This window comes from Colius striatus, chromosome 4 (genome assembly GCF_028858725.1).
Source record: "Colius striatus isolate bColStr4 chromosome 4, bColStr4.1.hap1, whole genome shotgun sequence".
NCBI lineage: Eukaryota > Metazoa > Chordata > Aves > Coliiformes > Coliidae > Colius > Colius striatus.
Genome location: NC_084762.1, coordinates 33,302,872 through 33,324,661, shown reverse-complemented (window position 1 = coordinate 33,324,661; position 21,790 = coordinate 33,302,872). Strand labels below are relative to the sequence as shown.

Sequence of the window (21,790 nt, the reverse complement as noted above, 5' to 3'; positions counted from 1 at the left end):
AAGTCAGAACTTGCATGCTCTTCAGAAATTACATTGAGATTCCATGAATACTGGTATTTGAACTAACACAGAGAGATGACAGTCCTACACTAGTAAGTATTTGAAAACCATCTTTTTACAAAATATAAAATGCAAGTACATGAAAAATTGTTTGAATTCATTCAAAAGTCAAACAGAGTAAACCTTAAATGCTTCATTAAGCCCTGGTATTTGATACAGGTAGAGTTAGCATAAGCAGAGCAACTACAAAACTATATTCCTTTTAAAATTGGAAATACACAATGTAAATACATGGAATATTGTTTGAACTCATTCACAGATTGCATTAGTTATAGTAAATCCTAAATTAAATTTTAAAATATTTCCAGACATTTTCTATGAAAAGAGGTGTCTGAAACAGATACAGGTAACCTACCTAATGAAAAAAAAAAAAGTTCCCCAGCTACAACTTCTTATTTTCATCAGGTACTAAGGTACCTGAAAGGAACAAGCCTTGAGTTTGGTTTTTGCCCAATTGTCAGACCACAGCCATAGTGCCTATGCTCCCAAAATGGTTTCACACCAGTTATGATAGGAAGCTGCTAACATGTTTGATCATCTCCTTATCTTCTACAAATCAGAAATTTCAAGCAGAACAATGACTGCTGAATTCCCATGATTCTTTCCTCCCTGTTTTGCATGTCTATCTGTTGGCTTACGACCATCTCTAAACTGTCCAGACTATTTTCTACTATTCAGTCTACAAACTCCAACAGGAATGTCTTCACAATCATTCAGTTCTCTTCACAGATGCACCTTATCGATACTTCTCCTGAACTAATGAAGAGGAAACAAAGATGATTCTTACAGTAGGGATGAGACAGCAGTTTTTACTGTTAAACTTTTACATGACACCTGTTATTTACATCTGTGTTTTCTAAGACAGTCCCCTGCATCATTTTCTGAGCAAGATCCTCCAATAAAACATGCTTTATGAACTATCATTTGAGATCTGTATCTTTATTGCAGCCATTTCTCTGTTTCTGAGCATCATGTGTTCCTCTATTCAAAGAAATGTCAAATCTCATTTTTAGGCGCTGTATCAGGCTTTTCACAGTGCACACACACTTTACCCAAGCTTCAGTTCAAGCAACCATGAGGCCTGCGACTTGATTCCCAAAATGGTTCAGATTCCATTGTTCTAGGTTAACACCACACTACACTGTCTAAAGTATTCAGCTAGTGTCAGATCACATCACTGAGAAGTCCAGTGTCACTAAATCAAAATTAAACCTACAATAAAGAGTATGTTGAAAAACTGCACCATAACACTATATTGAAGTAGATTCCCACCACAATGTCCTTCCGACTGGAGGATCAGCAATATTTACAAGTGTCAGGGTATTATCACCCCACCAGTCCACTGTCTTAGTCTTCCAGGGTCATAATTCATACCATCAAACAAATATTTAGATATTAAGTCTATGGAACAGGCTCTCAAAAAGCACATCCACTACAATTTGAATACTAGTAATTATTCTAAATACCTACCTCACAATCTAAGATATCACCTGAAGCAATTCACAGGTGAGGACTACAACAGCCTGAAAAATTATCTGGAAGAAATGCAAAGTTCCAAACTCAAACTCTATAAAAATAATTTCCAAAAATACTCAGTGTCTCATTTTCTAAGGAGGGTCTTCATGTTGTCTGAGGAAGGGGGAGCAGAAATGCAGACTACTGCATTTTCTAGACTTTTTTTTTACATGATAGTTACATAGCTACATATATCTATATATCTATATATATAGCCATGTTCAATCCACAGCTGGCCACAAAATACCATGCAGCTGCTTGCTCATCACCTCAGCCTCCCATAGGATGGCAGAGGTCCCTGCAAGATGGGAAGAGAGGAGATAACCAGGGGCCTTGTGGATCAAAACAAGGGCAGAAAGCAGAGCCCTCCTCTTCCGGATTGGCTTAGCCCCAAAAGTGAGCCTGACTTAGAGCTGGGGAAAGTTTTGAGCAACTTCTTACAGGAGCCATCATTACAGCCCCTTGTTACCAAAAATGGCTCCACACAAACCCATGACGTGTGTGTGTGTGTATAAAGACAGAGAGTGAGCTTGAGCATGCATGACACAGTGCTTGAATCTACTGGACCTAGCACTAATGTCTTTTTGTGTCAAATCATCTTAACTCTTCCTCAACCTTGTGCAATACCTTCCATCTCAAAGGTAACAAATTTATTCAGTTGTGTGTTTGAAGCTGAAGCTACCAAATCAGTATTCTTCTTGCTCACTTGAGATTTATCACATCTTTTCAAGCCCTTCATACTACCTGCCAGGGCATACTACAGGTGAGAAATAAATTGTCTTTGATAGATGCCTTTTTAGTTACTGTTTAGCAAGTTTTTTTCCTCTCAAGTTCACTTAAAAAGGTCTTTTTGCCTTCTACTTCCCTATGTACAGTACTACATTCAACTTATTGTTAAGTATTTGATAATATAGCATTAATTCTTCCCATTTAAATTACTCCTCTCATGACATCTGCACATGATGAAAAGACCTGGGAATATTCAAAGGAAGCAGAGTTAGAAAGTAACTTGTGAGACCATCTAAACCAGGCATCCTGTTCCAATAACCATGATACTGGTTACTTGCATGATCGACCAAAACAGGTACAAGTAAAGCAATACATGTTCTACATTAAATTCAGCTACTAAAAAGCTGGGTAATAGCAAATCTAGATCACCTTCTGCTGCAAAGGAGCATTCACAACATCCATGCCTGCTCTTAGCGGGGCCTCATCAGTAGGCATCCCATAACCTTTTCTGAAAGGCTAACAAAATGGCTCTCCTGAGGAGAGCCACCAACGGCCTCTCTAAATCACTTCCACTTTTTATTTTATCCAAAGATTCAGGTGGGTACTTTTTTTCTAGGCAAAGTGGCAAGAATGCACTGAGATACTCCTACTTCTTTACAGTTTCATTTATGGTTCATTTATGAACCTCCAAATTCTTTATGGTATTAAGTTTATTTGCTTACCAATGGCACAGTAGCAATACAATCTAAGTGACTCACTGATGTCAGCACATGTCACATGAATGGCCAGATCCAGAGGGATCAGAAGCTGACAGTAGTGAATGAGAGTATCACTCATGGACATTTTGAAAGAAAGAACAGTAGTTCCCTGAACAGTCTTGTCTACCCCACTGGTGAGAAGCTGTTTTCTGTTTGGAAGCGCAAAGATTTACTCAAACCAGTTATTATTTTTTTAACTCAGAAACCAAAAGAAATGATAGTGCAGTAGAATTAAAACTTAAATTTATAAGAATTGTGTGCCACAACTCCTAATACTGAATTCACAGAAAACTGTTCAAAATACAAACTCTCCTCCAGAAACATTAGTTTTTCTGTATTGCAACGTTAACTCACAGAGAACAAACATAAGAAATCCATGGTATCAAGTGAGTTTCCAACATTGCTGCATAACACAAAGAATAAGAGACCAGCAAAAAAGCCCATAAGCAAGCAAAAAATAAAAACCACCACCAAACCAAAACCTTCTTAATAATGTATACGTAGAAAGATCTTCTAAAATTTAATACAGAAAGCCACGTCTACTAGGCATTACACTTAGAACACAGGTGCATAATTTTTAAGACAAGTGAAGTATCACAAACACACAAAACCTGCCAAATATTATAACAGCAATATAATATAGTCAACTTAGATCTAAGCTATAAAAGGATGAGGTTTTGGAAACTGAAATGTACCTGCTTCAACCACCTGCTTCATCAGATTTACCTTTACCTTTACATTCCACATCGTTTTAAGAACAGCCTGATGACTTGACTTAAACATTTCAGTTACAATTAACTTCCATACACTGGTGTATAACACATACAGAGGCTTAATATAGTGTTAATATTTAAATTTAGTATTTTATCACATTGGGGCTTGTCGCTTTCCAGGAAAACATCTTTATATTGCCCATAAGAGCAGATAGAATGATGGTTTTGTCATTAAGCATCAAACATTTGGCAGTGCATCAATAATTCTCTTTAATTTGCTTTACTCTCAGAAGCTGGTGTGAGCTGTTGGGCCCTGCAGTGTGCTTCAATAACAGTGCATTAAATGGAAAGCATCTATGCCTGGTTGACCATTCTGAAAGCTGTTTTTGAGTGGCCTGAAATCAGCTATTTGGATTTCCTGCTGAGTCTTGGCTTCAAAAAGAAACAGATCATTTGTAATGCAAATAATCCACCATCTCTGAATCAACATTGTAGTAGCAAACTACTAGCTATGAAATTTACAGGCATAACAAACCCCAAAATATTGGCATAAAACTTATAGTGGTGGTAAAATATATACAAAAATATACAGGTAAAACAAAAAAAAACCCACAACAAACCAATGAAACAATAACAATCTTAACTCCAACATTTAGCAAGGTACTACAGCAAGCCCAAGCTGGAAAAAAGAGTAACATTCACTCTCTTACTAAAAACCTGCTATTACGTACATTAAAATCAAAGTTAAAATACTTAAAACTAGCCCAAAGACTCTAGTTACCCAAGCAACTAAAAACGCAGAAAACAAAATAACTTCCATTAATGTAAACCTTAGCAATAAAACTCAACAGTACAGGCTCACTGAAGTGTTTTAAGAGAACTTAATAGAAAGTTTCATTGTCAGTGTCTTGGCTCAAAGGAAAAGATGACTCAACCAGACAGTTAAACGCTGAGGTAAGATTTACTAAGGTAAAGGATAAAAATCAAGTAAACCAAAGGTCTGAACATCCTTAGTTCTCACCTGCCCCCTCCAACGGATCCAAGTTCATTTGAGAAACTATCACTGATTAAAGTGATAGAATATATACAAAAGTATATGCAAAAGCAGTTTCAAGTATGTAGAGCAATTGGCTTAATAAGATGATACAAAACCATCCAGAGTGCTTGCTACAACTGCCTTTATTGTCTAAAACTGTAAAGAGTGTGCATTATCTGTTATGTGTGGATCCTGAAGCAGATCTCAGGAAAAAAAAAAAAAAATCAGAAGAAAACTTCAGCAAAAAGCACATATCAGGCTTTGCCTTCAATATATTCCTCCAAAGGAATTCATTGCTTCACTTGAAAGTTGACTTCTAGGGATGGCAAATTTGCATACTTAAGGTTAACTTTTGGTTAAGATCTCCCAAGCACACACCATATAGACAGACAACTGGAAGCAAAAAAGAACACCAAGCGTGAAAAATAAAGAAGCTGAAAACATAGTCATGTATTTGAGATCTGGGAAAGTATTCCAAGTTCAAAAACCCACACAACAAAATCCAATAAAATCACCAATCTACAACCCCCCCAAAAAAACAAAACAAAAAACACAATGAATTCCCCAAAATTTATGACTTAAGAAAAGACTGTTGAGGGAGGAGGTAGGAAAGCCCTCACTTAAGAGAGACAACATTATAATGAGAAAGAAAAAATACTACTGTACTTCTAAGTCAAGGAGATTAAGGCATATCTTGTCAAGCACATTAAGTACAGTCACACCTCTCTATTCTGCTGCTGCTCTCGAAATGCTCCAGGCAGTTACAGAAGTGCACTGTTATACGCTTTATTCAAGGCACTAGATTTGTTCAGAGGAGGAGATTCTGCAACTGTGTCTAATGTAATTGCTCTTCAAGGATACCTACATTTAACCTTTGGTTATCAGTTCCTCAACACTTCCATACCACTCTGAGGTGAGAAGGCAGCTGAATGCTCCAAAGCTGCTCTCATGCCCTAGGTGAATGCTGTTTTGCCTCTTCTGCAGCTGAGGCTATGAAGGAAGTTCTGAATCTCAGTGATTCAAATATTTAACCCCAGGGGCATTTATGTTTCCTGTGGTCATGAACTGACCTTTGGGAAGGGACAAAACAGAATCTCCATGGTCACTTCTGACATTTTGAAGAATCAGCTTATTTTACATTTCAGAGATTGCATTGATACTGTTTGCTTCCTTAAAAGTCATTTTTTTAAAATGCTTGAGATCTCTTTCAAAAGCACATGACACGTGCTTTTATCGTAGGGCAACTACGTGCATGCACACAAAATAGAGTACAAAATGATGTTAGTAGAAGATGCTCAAGTGGACTACCTGACTTTTCAAACCACAACAACGAACCCAGGTGCTTCAAGATAAGTATTCTCATTACAGGTAAAAATCCTCTCTAACATAAAAAAAAGTTAGATTGGCAAAATGGGAAAGAGAAATGTAAATGAAATCAGTTAATTTTCATAGACACACATCGACTTTTTTCTCCTGTCCTACGAGGTTGTCCCTTTAGACTTTTTGTAACAGAGCACTAAAACACAACCTTTATGTCAGTGGTACGTCTCAGCGATATGCTGCAGATACAAACTAATAATCCTGTACAGTGATTCCTCAATTTTCCAGCTGCGATTCTTCTTACAGAGTAAGTTTTGTAAAGCCCAAATATTATGACCTCAATATTAAATACTGTTAATACTCTCTGGGAATCACAAGCCACTGTAAAGAAGTTATGCTTGCAAGTGCTCTTCTTCCAGAAGTGTAAAACAATACAGTTGACCTTATACTATAAACAGCACTGTAACAAAAATCTGAATGCTATCCATTTGTCTTTCAATGTGCAGCAGATGTTCCTTACATGTTACTTCTTATGGGTTTAAAAAGCAACTTTAGGAATTAAGACCAACACAAAATGAGTAAGTTTTGGCATATCACTTTGATGTATTTCTGGGAGTAGGGAAAACCCTAATAAGCAATCACTTGTTGGCATGTGTAGAAAGCAGAAAAGCTCTGCTGGCTGTGTGAAAACCAACTTGCGGTCTATCGTGACTCCAAGTTGGAAGAAAGATTTGAGCAGAACACATTTTTCATGCTGACAATGAATGTCCATTTTTCCCCATTAATTAAGACAGGCTGAACTGATATAAATGCATGTTTATGGATGCAATGAGAAACCAACACTGGAGACTGCTCTCACAAACTCAGAAGAAGTTCACTGATGTATACAAGCAATTCTGGGCTAAATGATGGAGCAGGTATGGCTACACTTTAGATTGCTGGCTAGTATATTCCTCAGAGCAACTTACTGGAAGGAGAGTACAGAAAAAAATAAATTGGGATTTACTTACAATGCTGATCACAGTCTACTCTAGCAAACACCACCTGATTCTTTTCTGGATATTCTTCTTTAATCACATTAGAAGCCTCCTCAAAAATAGGATGTAGCATTTGGCTGAAGCGGCACCTGTGGATAGAACACAAAATTGTAACTTCAAAATATTAATTTGAAATATTTTAATTGATGACTCAGTGAATATTTCAATCTTTCAAGGAAAAATAAAAGGAAGAAAAGCTATTGGTAAAGCACATCTACCTGTAATCGTCTCAGTAACTAATTGGATAAAAGAGATTCAACAGTAACTTGAATAATTCAAGTGGAGGAGAAAAAAAAAATCATTCTAAAAGAATACATAATTCTAGATGTGTTCCCCTTCTATATCTATTTAAGAAACACTGTTAGTTAATTATAAGCCTTGACGAAACACATTCTATTGATAAGTCTGTTATTCTTTTTTTCCACCTGAATTATCCCTGGGGATGCAACTTTTAAAACATAGTAAAGGAAGTTAACTTGGATTTTTGAGATTCAAGTATTTACAATTACCTTCAAGAAGTATCAAAGAGGTAACTTTGCAAGAGTCAACAACAGCAGATGTAAGTATTCCTTATCATATTAATATTCAAGTTTGGTAGAAATTGATTGACTATTACAGCACCATGAACAAATAGAATCCCATGGGTCCCTTCTTTCTCATGTCAGATTTTGAAGTAAATCTTCTTTTTGCCCATGGAAAATGTGGTAGGATTGTAAAGACACTTTACTAGCTTTGGGGAGGTAATAGTAACATGTCCATTACTAATATGTCAATAAATTATTTTATATTCTGTTCTTCTAAACACATGGCAGAATTTTAAATTGAAGATGTATAATGACAATGTAGGAGTTGTCAGAGTGAGACCTCATGGAGAACACTTGCAATACAACATCCTATGCTGAGCGGTTCAAACTTAAAAAGTGACAGCCTGTGGATGCTGTTACATCTACAGCAGCAAACATTCAAGTGAAAAGGCATGTTTTGCTCTCTAAATACAAACAGACTTTAAGTCATTTTCTGAGAGAAACCTGACTGGGCAAGCACAACTGTGTGCTAGACATTTAAGTAGCATGTATGTGTTACATACGGCTTTCTTGTCCCTCATTCTTTTCCACCCTTACAGAAAAGTGGCTGTATCAGTAAAACAAATTTGTTCTCATTCCAAGGTCACACTACAATATAGGCAGGCAGTATGCTATGTTGAGGGGTTATTATTGAATGCCTACATGTAATCATCATAATTAAGGCTGTAACATTTTAAAATTATGGCCTACTATAATGTTAATCAACTTGCAAGCCCGTGCAAATTTTTCAATTCAAAGCAAATCTGTTCTACAGAGGATATGACAACAGTGGGCATTTGCATAAAGAGCTGTGCTAATAAGGTCCTAAAACAGGACACTTGTTACCTTGCTATATCAACTTTTAAAATACTGGTACACTTCCTTTATAATAGAAGTATCAGAACATGGATTTTTAGCTTCCTGTAGTTTGTGTTTTGCAAAACCAAAAAAATATTTTTTCAGTGGCAACTTAGTCCCCTAATTTCAGTGTATTAAATCTGCTCTCCACAGCTTTCCTTGGTCACCATTTATAAATCATTTTCAAGTAGTCCATGATACATCATGTATCTAGAGATTCCAAACAGAATCATGACAGAATTTTCAACAATGAAAATATCAATTCAAGTAACTTACCAATCCGCATAAAAATTAACTAAAGCAACATCCGCATTGTCTGAGAGGAAAGAAAAAGAAAAAGCCCAGTGTCATATTGTGAGGCACTTCTTGGTGCTTTTATCTGAGATTATAAAAACAGGCACAAAACCTATATAAGCAAATATTTCTAGATTTCTAGCAATCAGATTAAGCTGTACACTGAATAAACTGCCAGGATAAATCTTATCTGAAATACAATCTATATCAAACGGGAAAGTGATGAAAGAGGCCTTCAGTCAAGTATTCTATTGACTTTATTGATATATTAGACATTAAAAATGCCAATATTTAAGGTATTAAGACATAAAAGAAGTAATTAAGTGACATATGAGACAAAAAGTAATTCTAAATTTAAAATTAAGGCACTCAAAGCCAGAAGTTGTACTCTAGCTTGTCTTTTTAAGAACTACCAAAATAATTTGTGTTAAAAAATAGTTAAAAGCCGAAAGGTCAATGACCAACATGCAGCCAGCTTGTATAACTTGCTTTAGTCAGTCCTTACCTATTTTATTTTCTAAGAAGCTGGATACTAAGGCAAAAAGTAACGCAGAAACCTTCAGCTCACAAAAAAGGAAAATGCTAAAGGCCACTTGGGAAAAAAAAAGATGCAATACTATAGGGTTTTATATGCCAAGTTGGTGAAATAACATGTCTATATATTATTTTTCACATATTAAAAAGAAGAAATTATATCAAAACTAGAAGGATAAATCTCCTTTCCAAAACTGAATTGTCATCTTTACACAACAACCAGGCTGCAAATTGATTTGATTTTTCTTGGTAGTAGTGACCTAGACGTTGAAAAAATCCTTGGAATAATGGAACTATAGAATATCAAACAGAGCTTTATAAAGCAGCAATGTCGCTAGACAAATTTGCACAAAATTAAATGAAGATGTTGGAAGACTGGAAAAAAATCAACATGCTAGAAAGTATGACTCTTGAGAAGACTAGGAAAACCTACAGTTTTGATGAAAAAATACGTTTAGATTTTTTTACCAGCAAGGAATGCAAGTGATCAACAGGAAATTAACAAGCACAGAGAAGGTTAGGATTACCTCCAAGGAGTAACTAGTTTTTAATGGTAATCAGATAAAGTACTCACAGTTGGCATATAACATTTTACAAAATGACTTTAAGTTTCCCACCGTATAAAAGGCAGTTAAAAGCAGATATCATATCATCTAATCATACACACCTATCCTGCAATGGATAGCAGATTCTAGTACAGACTTAAACTAAGAGTAGAAAGACTCTTTTTCTCAATGTATTTGAAATAATGCAGTAAGTTTTTTTCACAGGTAAGACAACCAGATAAAGGCAAACTGCATACTTTTCAGAATAAAAAGCTTCAGACAAGGAATACATATCTGTTTAATTGATGAGTCTGCCTTCCATGGGTCACCAGAATCAGGACAATGTTTAACCTGAGTAAAAGCATAGCTGAACAAGGACTTAAGGTCCATCACGATGGGTTTCAGTTGCTGCTGCTTTTTGGGAAGCTTTTAAAATGGTCTCTTGACATATTTTGATTATGTAATCAAGCATTCTCATCTGCAAACATGACACCTCTATTTTTTTCTTAGACACTTCAAATCCTCATTGACATTACAATGAAGTAATTTGTTAGGCAATACATTAGTTCAGACAGCTAATTTTGACCATAGGAATTTAGTACTTCTATGCAGACTCCATAGTTAGCATATGCATATTCATTTAGTAACATTTCAAGATTCATGAACACAAGTGACTGTTAATATACAAAGGAAAAAAAAATCAAAATACTCACTTAAAATGTCATCTATATTTCCACTATCTAAACTTGTTATTTCACTTCTTGTTGGATTAAAAAGCCAAGACACCTAAAAGAGAAAGCAAACTAGTAAGGTATGTGAACATTACAACTTTACTGAGGAATGCATCTATGATCTTAAACATTTATCGTTCTTCGCCAGCTTTTGAATTGCACATAATTCTAATTCTGTCAACACATTCAGAAGACTACATTTTGTATATCTGTATTCACAACTACAACACACTTTCATATTTAAAGGAAAATTGACCATCTCTTCATATGATTCTCTACTATGCTGGTAGAAATGTTACAGGTAAATGCTACACCTTTAAGAATAACTTCTAGTCATAAATCCACTCTGAAGAAATGAAATTCCACTTTAGCCACCTATCAATCTCACACAGCCTAGAAGCACATAGGCATGGAGGTTTCACCCAGACATATGTAATTCATTCTGTTACTTACAGTGCTTGTCTAGCTAAAAAGTTTCCTATCTGATAAAGCTTGCAATTGCCTTTATTTTTGTTGCTGTTTTAGAAAACAGTTTCAGTATATCTAACTCAGCTAGCTACAGTCTTGCACCTCCTGTATTTTTCCTTGGCACTGCTTCAGTCCCAGCAAGCATTTGGTATATCAGACTATAGAAAATGAGATACTGTGTCACCCAGATCATCCAATTACAGAGTAACACACACATTACTTTCAATGCACCTATGGCAGTAATACAGAGTTTTATGGAAAAACACTGTCGTATTCACTGCATAGACCTTTTATCTCAAAGTGTGGTGAGGGAAAAAGGGATAGTTGCTGGCCGATCCCAGGTGAAAGAGACATCAGTGAATTACAATTTATTTTTGTTTTGAGATAAACGTTCAAGTTTTTGAGCAGGACAATACAGATTCTGTTCTGGACATGAATGTTTCCATCCGGGGAAACCTGCTCAGGAAGTCAGCATTTCTCTAAGCAGAGCCAGGGCTCATACCAGATACTCTGCTTAGATGCTTTCCAGCCTCATTTCCCATTTCGCACTCATGGTTATTATGATTCACCTGACAGAGATGGTAGGAATGGAAAAGGAAGGTTTTCGCTAGAGAACTGACAGGAATGCACAGGTCAAAGAGCCAGGTAGATACCAGAGAGTCCTAACAATACCTGAAGAATTAGTCCTTGCACTGAGACGCTGTGCCACATGACATACAGCTCTTGATGCTCCTGGAGCCTTAGTTTACTCCCTGTAGCTGCAAAGAAAATCTGTCTATGGCTAGAGAGGCAAAGGTAATGGCTTTTTTAAATCAAAGACACTAGGGATAAATTCAGCTGGAAGCATAAACCCCATTCAAATAATGCCCTTAAAGAGTAACTGGATACAAGCATCCAGCAATACAAGCAAAGATCTCTGTATTTATAGAAGAATCTGAAAACTATCCTGGACCTAATACTAGAAGCCTCCAGAGCACACCTGCCTTTGACACCATTTACAATTTATCAAAAGATTAATTCAATGTAAAACACATCAAGTTTTCTAACATCTGTTGCAAGCATGTATCAATTATTGGCTTCAAAATAGACAGTGTGGATGTTTTGCTTTCATTAGGATCAGTTTCTAAAATTGTGAGAGACTTCTACAAAGAGACACTGTCAATAGCTCTCAAGCTAACACTGTAAACAGCACACAGGTGAGATTTCCAGCAATTACTTTCAGATCCTTCTGATTTATAAATCACTAAATACTTCCCAGTGAATATACTGATCATTTCATTTTTCCCCACGCAGAGACCACTAGGTAAGCATATATGGTCCATCTTACACTGCAGGCTGAATATACATCATCTGTTGCAATACAAAACATGTACCAGTGCTTCTCACTTGCTAATTGGACAAGATACTCTTCTTCCACGCGAATGTAAGATCTGTGGCGGAGTTTGCACAGTCTTCCTGTGTCACGTAAACCGCCTGACACAAACATCTGAACTGTGACTTTAAGATGACTGTAGAGAAACAAAACTAACATTGAGCTTTAAGATTCATTGTTGAAACCAACAGAGTAATGACATGGCGTGGCAAAACCACACAAGTTGCATCGACCAGTATTAGGAGAGTTCCTTCGAAGATGACGGTGTTGCTGACTGCAGTGGCAAAAAGGCAGGATTATTAATTCAGTCTTTGCAGAGAGAAACCACATATATGGACTCTGGTCAGTATCGATCAGGTTACACCCCGATGAGTGACAGTGGATGGCAACCATCAGTACAGACACATCCTCATCATCCCTTAGGTGGTACAGGGGATGTCAGCCTCCATGGTGCTGCTGTGGAAAGATGCTGGTACTAGTTCAATTTGTAGTAATGGGCCAGTTAAGCCTGTGAATGAGCTGGCATAGCTTTTGTTTGTATGCACATGCAGTTTTGTTTTGAGTGTCAAATTAGATGTAACTTGTGTAAAACTGAAGCAGTAGCTCTGATTAACAATAACAGTTGGATTATTGCTCCAGGCAATAAAAGACAGCATAACTCAACATTTAGTTGGCCATTGGCCAATGCTACCACAAATGACTTTGCAAATTCATCTAAGCTCCAAGGCTCCAGCTGCCCTGCAAGGTTTCAAGAGTCTCTGCTGATAACCCCTTGAAGACCACAGGGCTACTTATCCTGCTTATAAACTTAGACAATGCTTGTTTACCCAAAAAGCCCAGAGGAGCCTCTAGAAATCAGGAATTTTTAGCTGCTGCACACAGCTCTGCATCAGCATTCATACTCGGAAAGAATTTCCGCAGTAGGTCTTGGTGGAACTATTTTCACAGGAGCTCACCAGTTCATATTGTCTACACAGACTAAATAGGTAAGATGATTTCTTAAACCTACATGGCTTTTTCTAATACAATTTTACAGCAGCAACACAAATCTTATCTAATAGGATAAGTTACACGTAACTTAAACATAACATAGATGAGCATATTATTTGCAGTCAGGATATAGGCTATGTTATTCAGCAGATAGACTTAAATAGATCAGGAATTGTAGTTGCATTTGTAGATTGTTTCAAGTTAACTCGCAATGCAAATATTTAACTGCAAAATCAAAGCACAGGGCTCACTAACCAATAAAATCTTCTCCTAGACTGTGCTATATGTGGGAAAAGCAAATTAAAACTGATACTTCTTTATGGCATGAGTAAAATTTTTGATTGCTTTCTTAACTCTTATTGTGGGAAAATATTGTGCAAGCTGCATGTACTGAAAAAAGGCACCAAATGTCCTCATATACTGAAGGTGAAAATTAAATTAAGCTATATATCCTATTGTACCTTTGTACTAAAAAGTGATGGAAAAAATACTAACAATGTCTTTCCCAAAAATTTGCATAAAACCCAAGATAATCTAAATACTTTTTCCACTATAAGTATGAAAATTCCTATATACATAATCACATCCTTAAACATTTTATACTGGCTAAACTGACAAGACTTAGGAGGAAAAAAGTATTCCTTGAAGAAATGTTAATAAATATGCAAGACTCACTTTGGCTGAAGCTTTCATAAAGGTATAATGCCTATAAGGAAGAAAACACATCTTTTGACCCAGTAATCTTGCTGCTCCATGAGATGCAAGAGGGGTTATGATATTACTAATATTAATATTTAACATGGCAGAAAACAAATTCTTATTTAAATTGCTAAGAAGCTACACTCATTTGAGAATATTTTCTGACCTGTGCTTGATACCCATGGGCAGAAAACAAGATGTTTTTGAGGGAATCATTTTGCAATGTCAGCTACGCACTTTATAAAACAGGTATTGAACATAAGTTCTGAAAACTACACTTTCTAACAAAAACACTTCTGAATTTTTACATTTTAAATGGAAACTTTGTTTTCCACTGGCCTACATCAGGAGCACATACAGATGACTGTTCATATTTGTAACTGGGAAAAAAAAAGTTTTCCAACTGACCTCACAAGATAGCTACGAACTCTCCGAAGAAAGCACCTTGCAAAATTAATTCAAAAGGAAAATTGTCTATGTAAGTACTCCTGAAAACAGCTCAGGGTCACTGCCTTTACATTGGATAAAATCATTGGATAAAATACATTTCTATATTTGTATCTTTTAAATGTCTAAACTACTAAAATCTGAAGATAAAACTAAGTAGTTATGAGAGAAGATTTCAAGAAGATACAGAAGAACACTAAAATACGAAATACTTGAGCATGAAATTGTACAAGTTAGATAAACGTCTTTGTAATCTACTCAATTGTTTAACACTGAAAAACTACAAAATAAACTATAGACTACAACAAATGAATGCAGAAAGCTTTATACATTTACAGGATGCACTGCTGGGTGGAGAAAGTCAGGAATCAAACAACTCATTAACAAAGAAAATTTTGCTTACAGGGAGGGAAGAGGAGAATATAGCATATGTATTTTTACCCTTCTGGTCCACAGAAACACCATCAAATACGGAAGAAATATGTCAGCTCAGGTTCCTAGAAGTTTCTGAAGATAATACGTCTCATGTTCCTAGTATTTCTGGTGCACTTGAAGTTCACAAACTACTTAGCCACCTTTGCCAGAAGGCAGTACTAGCCACTTCTGAGGAGTAACTACAAATCAGCCAACATCAATTCTGATTTCTTCAAATGAGAGATCTTGAAGCACTGCCCAAAAAGACAACATTATCCTTCTCCAATACACAGTGTAAGGCTAGGCAAGCAGCCTTACATGAAACAAAATGTCTGGACAAAACGATTCAACTTACACCCAAGGGCAGACCTCTGCCAAGTTTCATATCCTTTTTTCAAAGAGGAAATAAAAGCACACCCAATTTCAACTCATCTTTTGCTGACAGCGTTGATGTTAAATTGCCACTCCACATATCCAATTAATGAAGCCCACTGGTTATTCAGGAGATTTAGGTCAAGCTTTTAACAACAATTTAATTGTACCAGTTAGTACTGTTAGTACTTCAATGGCTAACTGGACAGAAGAGATAGGCCTAAAGGTATCATGGTATTTCTTTTTCAAGTTTATCATACCTTACACAACATTGTCTTATAGAAAAGTTCAACAGTTCATCTTAAAACTAAACAAAAAGGAAAAAACTCAGGTGTGTTGCATTTTAATTCTTCACATCATTATTTTTGAAATACACATAATGAAACACAGCTTGCTCTGGAAATGAAGACCTATCTGAGGAATACAGAAAATCTGTTCTTGGAGCATAACGATTTCTAATTAATACTACACCTGCAAGGCAGTCAAAAAGACCAGCCTTCATTTTCACTTGCTAAAATTTCCATTTACCTTTTCCTCCTTCTGGGAAGTCCTAAAGGCACAGGACTAAACCATCTTTCTCCTCTACCACAAAATCATTTATGTTTGGCAACCAGCTCTAAGCCTGCATCTAATCCAGATTGACATGTCGAAGTTACTATCTGAAGTCCGAGCCCCACAGGACTGTGCGGCTGACTTTCAGTCCCTGAGTACGTTTTTCTTTATGCATGCCACTAATCTGCTGCTGCTCTGAGGTCTACATTAAACTCCTGGACAACAGGAAGCAGACTGGTCTCCAGCCTGCTGTAGGATGATACAAATTGAAAAGCAATCCCATGAGATGGCACGCCAAAGCTGACAGACATTGTAAAAGCCCCTGAAGTTTGGTTTCAGAACCATCAATCAGTAGCATCTTGCTGGTGGTGTTCCCAGAAGCCCTATAATGAACCACAAGGTTCAGAGCAGAGAATGATAACAGTAAATAGAGAATGGTCGGTAAAACTAAAAAAAAAATAACATTATTCACCCACTCAGTGAGAAGAGTTCAGCTCTTAATTGCCACTACTTCATTCCAGACTGTGCTTGAACATTTTCATAATATACACTAACTGCTGTCACCCTTGTGGATTAAGCAGGGGTTTTATTTGTAAGCTACTTAATTATAAAACCATGAGACAAAACTATATAGTTCAAAACACTAAATAATGATCACTTCTGAGCTCTATTTCAGCTTTCAGAGTAATTTCAAAATTAGTACCAAAAAACCCTTTTTCTATTATTTTTCTCTCAAGAGACAGTTCTTAAATTTACTCAGGGAAATTTAGAATACTCAAGGAAGCTACTGAAAATAGATTTAAGGATTACAGTTACTAACGTCCATGAGAACAGAGATAAAATCCAACTAAATTGAAATACAGATAATGTATCTCTTAGAAAAATAAACTTAGTTTTTTAGCCTTGTTAGGCCATTCAATTAGATGATTTAGCCAAACAGTGCTATAAATGCACAAAGCTAGGCAGATAGACCACCATACTATAAAGAGGTAGAATAATATTTTTCCCTCCACATATCTTGTCATTTGCTCCCATTTTAAGTGTCTGACAGGAATACTTGGTATAGGTACATGTATTATTAATATTGAAGAATATTTTTTCTGATGAAAACCCATCCGCTACTTAATAACACTGTCTTTGAAATTCCGAATCACATTGATTTGACACTCCAGGGAAAACAAAATCTCGCAGCTGATGCTTCCCACAAATGAACTGAATGTACAAGCAAAGGAGCTGTAGGATTGCCATGTATGTCTGGGGATAATTCATAGCTGCAGAGCTATCTCGATGGCCTGTTCTCACAGCACTGTAGGTTCCCAGAACAATGCGTTGTTAGCCTCTCAACAGTTCGTGAATTATTATTAGAAGACACAAGATGATCACTTAAAAGGTCCAATGCAGAGAAGAAAAGTAAACATCATTATCACAACATACAGTTCGATGCATTGCATTTTTTTTCCAGAAAGCTATTAGAGGTAGAATTATGGACCCAAACACAATTTTAAAGCTTAAGTCTCTGGGCACAAGCCTATGGATCACTGTCTCTTACAGAGATGTTAAAGTCAGGACACAAAAATTACATGAAGCGTGACTTAAAAAATACCACAGAGACAAGATCTGTAATTTGTTTTCAGTTGAACTTATTTCTCTTGGCCTGGAGGGAAAAGGACAATCTCCAGTCAAGACCATAATGCACTAGTTCCCTCACCTTAAACATTCACTCTGAGGCAACACAGTCCAGGTACCTACAAAAGATGTAAACAGGTGTCTGAACATCTGCTTTATTTCGTAACAGAGAGATGATCCTCAGAGATATGATCCTACCTTAAAGTCTGTTTCACAGCTTTAAAGTCATGAATTCATCTCCCCAGGAAACTACTGAAAACTCTGAATCTTTAGATATTTTATTTGTCAAGCTGCTTCTCTTTCGCAAGAAGCTAGAATTCCTCTGAAAAAAAAAAGGTATCATTTGTGTAGTTTTTTAGGAAAAAAACCACAACCTCACATTGTAGTATCTTTTTATTTCTTTTACATATCTACCAGCTACTCTGCCAATAACACAAGGATTCACTTTTGTGACGGAACGAAGCATGTAAAATACAAATGCAATCTCCAAAATGATGAATGCAAGTTAAGCAGCTGTTGCTGTCTGGGAAAGCCAGCACTCTGGCCTTCTTAAAGCTGTGATCCAGCAATAAAAATAAAAAAAAGGTAGCTCATTCTTGTCATGTCAAGACTTTGGTAAGATACAAGAACAGAATACCTTGCTGCCTCTTTTCATTAAGTCACAGAAAAATCCCTGTTCTTTATTTCAGCCATTGGTATTACACCTAGAACTCATTGCCAAAAACTTTCAGTGTAGAGAACTTAAACCTTTGAGATTGTCTAACTACATTCCTTACACATCACAGTTGACGTGTAAGCTTGAAATGCATATAATTTCCCAATATGCTGCTCTCTGCATTTTAAGTCAAAGACGACTTTACGCTTGACATACTTTAAAAATTATTTTGATTTGTAGCACTAAAGAATAAATTATGAATCACTTAATATAAATATAGTCGAGCCTAAATAGAAAGCATATTAAGAACTACGTTTTGAGAGCCATGTGAACCATTAGAGAAAGCAACATACTATTCTGTCATCCACAATGATCTTCTACATCTTTCCTGTGTCTTTATTCTTTACACACAAGGCACCACAGAACAAGAAGTGAGATTTTTTTTTAATTAAATAACATATATATATATACATATATATACACGTACATACATACACACACGGTGTGTGTTTTGCTCATTCTTGGACTAGTGACAGATATTAAAATGAAACAAACTTTTACAGCATTCTGTGGAACGAATGGCCACAGAATTCAGAATCTCTCCTTTAAAGCATGACCTTAGATGAAGAAACCAAAAGTAGACCTAGTGTTTTCATGAGAAACAGGATTTCCTACAACACTTGAACACTACCTTGGAATAATCTGAAGAATTAAATGTTTAAGTGGATATCTGAATTTTCAACACACATGTGCCTACACACATTCTACTGCTTTAAAAATTACACACAATTTCTATTTTGGTAGATTTTAATACATATTGAGATTACTGTTCAACAAGACAAAAATTAACTTATTTAAAACAAAAAGCTCAACTTCAACACCTACTCACTTTTAGCTGCTTATCTTTTCATCAACTACATAATCTATTTGGAATAGTGAATACATCTTTGCCCTTCTGTGCCAAAGATTAAGTTATTTATCTGTTTGTGCTATCAAGAAAGGCGGAAATTTAATACAAGACTGTTCAATTTTAACTTTCAGGCTGGAATTTGTTTTAAAAGTAGGCATGAATTACTGAAACCAGCTACTCAAATGGAAAAATAAGGGCTATCACAAACATGTATAAACTAGCCCTCCATGATAGAAACACCTAAGAAGCAATTTAGATAACACAGAAAGTGCAGCCTTGGAGAAATCTGCATGCCACATATCCTTATCAGTAGTTTGAGATGAAGTACCACTCTTCTGTGGTTCCACCAGGTGCAGGGTCCTCACTGCTGATGCACTGTGTTAAAAAAGGTAGTAAAAATGACAATCAGACTAACAAAATACTTACCTGAAGAATACTGCTAAGGTCCTTCTTCTCACCCACTCTACACTCTAGTTAACTACTAGACAACTAAGGGAATACAAGCAAACTAGTCTCTCCTAACACTATTCCATTTGTACCATTCATGTTAGTGCTGCTGCCTATTTGAACATCCAAATAATGAAATTAGTCTGAAAGCACAGAAGCACTGCCAGCTTTATTTGGCTTATCCTTATTTGATGCTGAAGGCAATTAAGATTAGAACTAAACAATGGAGCAATACTGTCAATGCAGAACAAGTGTACAGCTGACAGCAGTTCAAGTTAAATTCTTACCCTCTTCCAGTTTTAGCACTAAAAAGCCATGTTACGTGCTGCAATCTCAGCCAGGACTAACTCATACATGAATACACAGGCAACAATTCCTGATTTATTAGCCTCAGATCTAGAGCCTTGATAGAGATTTTACATTTCCTCGGATCACCTCCTAATATTTCCACAGGTTACGATTTTGTGCAACTATCAAAATACAGCTACAGTACTTTGTGACATGGCCATCTATTGCATACATGGCATTTGGCCTTTAAAACTGTTTGAGATTCACTCGTGTGTTGCTACTGCTCCTCCCTCTTTTTTTTCTGAGGAATTGAAACAAGGAAGAACACCTTAGAATTTTGAAATTATCAACTTCCTAAATTACAATGGGGTTTTATTGCCTGAGCTTCCCATTCCCTTAACATCAGAACTCTGAACTTTAGAAAAAATCCACTTAAAATATCATCTATATTTACGCTACTTTCATTATTTTCTTAATTCCAGGCAAATTTGTGATGCACACTCCACAAACTTCCATTCTATGCATGCAAACTACCAATCACAGTATATTACAATTCACTGGTAATTCATTAGCTTGTCTCTAACAAATGCTTTGCCTCAATTTTTAGGTTGGTATTTATCATTTGCTACTTTAAAATGATGTTATGAGAGGATAAAATCTTTCCAAATAAGCAGTAATACAAATACTACTCCACAACTGCATTCTAATTGCTATGCTGGCACTGGAAAAATTTCCCAATTTAAAGGGGGGTGAGCTGGAAAAAAAAAAAAGTCTATTTTGCAAGTAATCCACTGGCTATTTTCACCGATTAAAGCAATGCTACCTGATTCTGAAGACAAAAAATTCATCCTTGAGACTACAGCCACAAGTAGCTTGAAGGATGAGTGGCTAATTTCAGACTGCCTAAGAGCTATTTTCTTTCTACCCTAAACAGCTGCTAAGGGCCTGCACATATGTAGTCAATTTCTCCCAGATAATTCCGGACTGCAGAAGAGTAAATAATGGGGAGGACAGGACACATGCCACAGATACTCTGAAATGCACAAAAGAACATGATACAGAGATACGCCATTGCTGGTTTACCTCCCACGAGGAATATTAACCCAGACAGCTTTAGGCTGACTCCTACAAAAATATTCAAGCAAGTATTCCAGACTGGTCCTAAAAATAATACTAAACCCATTCACATGGTGCAGTGTTTGAATTGGTAGCAAGTATCAGACATGCTGGCTCTGCAGTTAACCAGACCCATGTAGCAAGCTTACTGTTCTCAATACAGAAGACTGCTGCAACCAAAATCATTACCAAAATCCTTAGCAAGGTATCACAGCTGTGTACTCGCTTATATAAAAATAACTTTCAATAGTTATGTAACAGTAATTATATGTACATATTTGCACTGGCTTAGCAAATTTTGCTGGCCTACGTTGACAGAAAAAATAATAATAAAAAAGGCCCCTCCTCCCTGCAATGATACCTTCTTAACCAAGCAGTTTTAAATGTCACTCAAAGGCAATTCCTGAGAGACCCATAGACTCACTGAGCTTCTTTCACTAATTAACGGATCATTAGTAGGAAAGAACCCCTAATTGTTCACCCCCTGCACCACATATTGTCTTAATTACCTTTGTGAAACAACCAATTTGCCTTTCAGTCATTCTGTCCAAAATCCCAAGTGAATTGATTCATCAAGGAGAAGATGATGGTATATATATATATAAATATTTTTATACACACATTTATGAAAATCCATACTTTTTATGACTGGCAAACCATTTAGGGTCTAAATGTTTCCAGCAAGATTTAAGAAAGGAAATTTCAATAAACTATAAGAGACATAAGTGATAGACAATGGTG

The 21,790-nt window shown here is 36.2% G+C and overlaps 1 protein-coding gene across 2 annotated transcripts in view; it reads right to left on the bottom strand.

Annotated features, from left to right (window-relative positions):
* Positions 1–21,790, bottom strand: part of ERP44 (endoplasmic reticulum protein 44) — a 50,450-nt gene that overhangs the window by 20,134 nt on the left and 8,526 nt on the right. For both annotated transcript variants that reach the window (XM_061996033.1, XM_010198010.2), the window contains exons 2-4: positions 10,676–10,748; positions 8,866–8,905; positions 7,142–7,257 (exon numbers count right to left, since the gene is read on the bottom strand). In XM_061996033.1, coding sequence (XP_061852017.1) covers positions 7,142–7,257; positions 8,866–8,905; positions 10,676–10,748 — 229 coding nt within the window. The remainder of the gene's footprint in view (positions 1–7,141; positions 7,258–8,865; positions 8,906–10,675; positions 10,749–21,790) is intronic.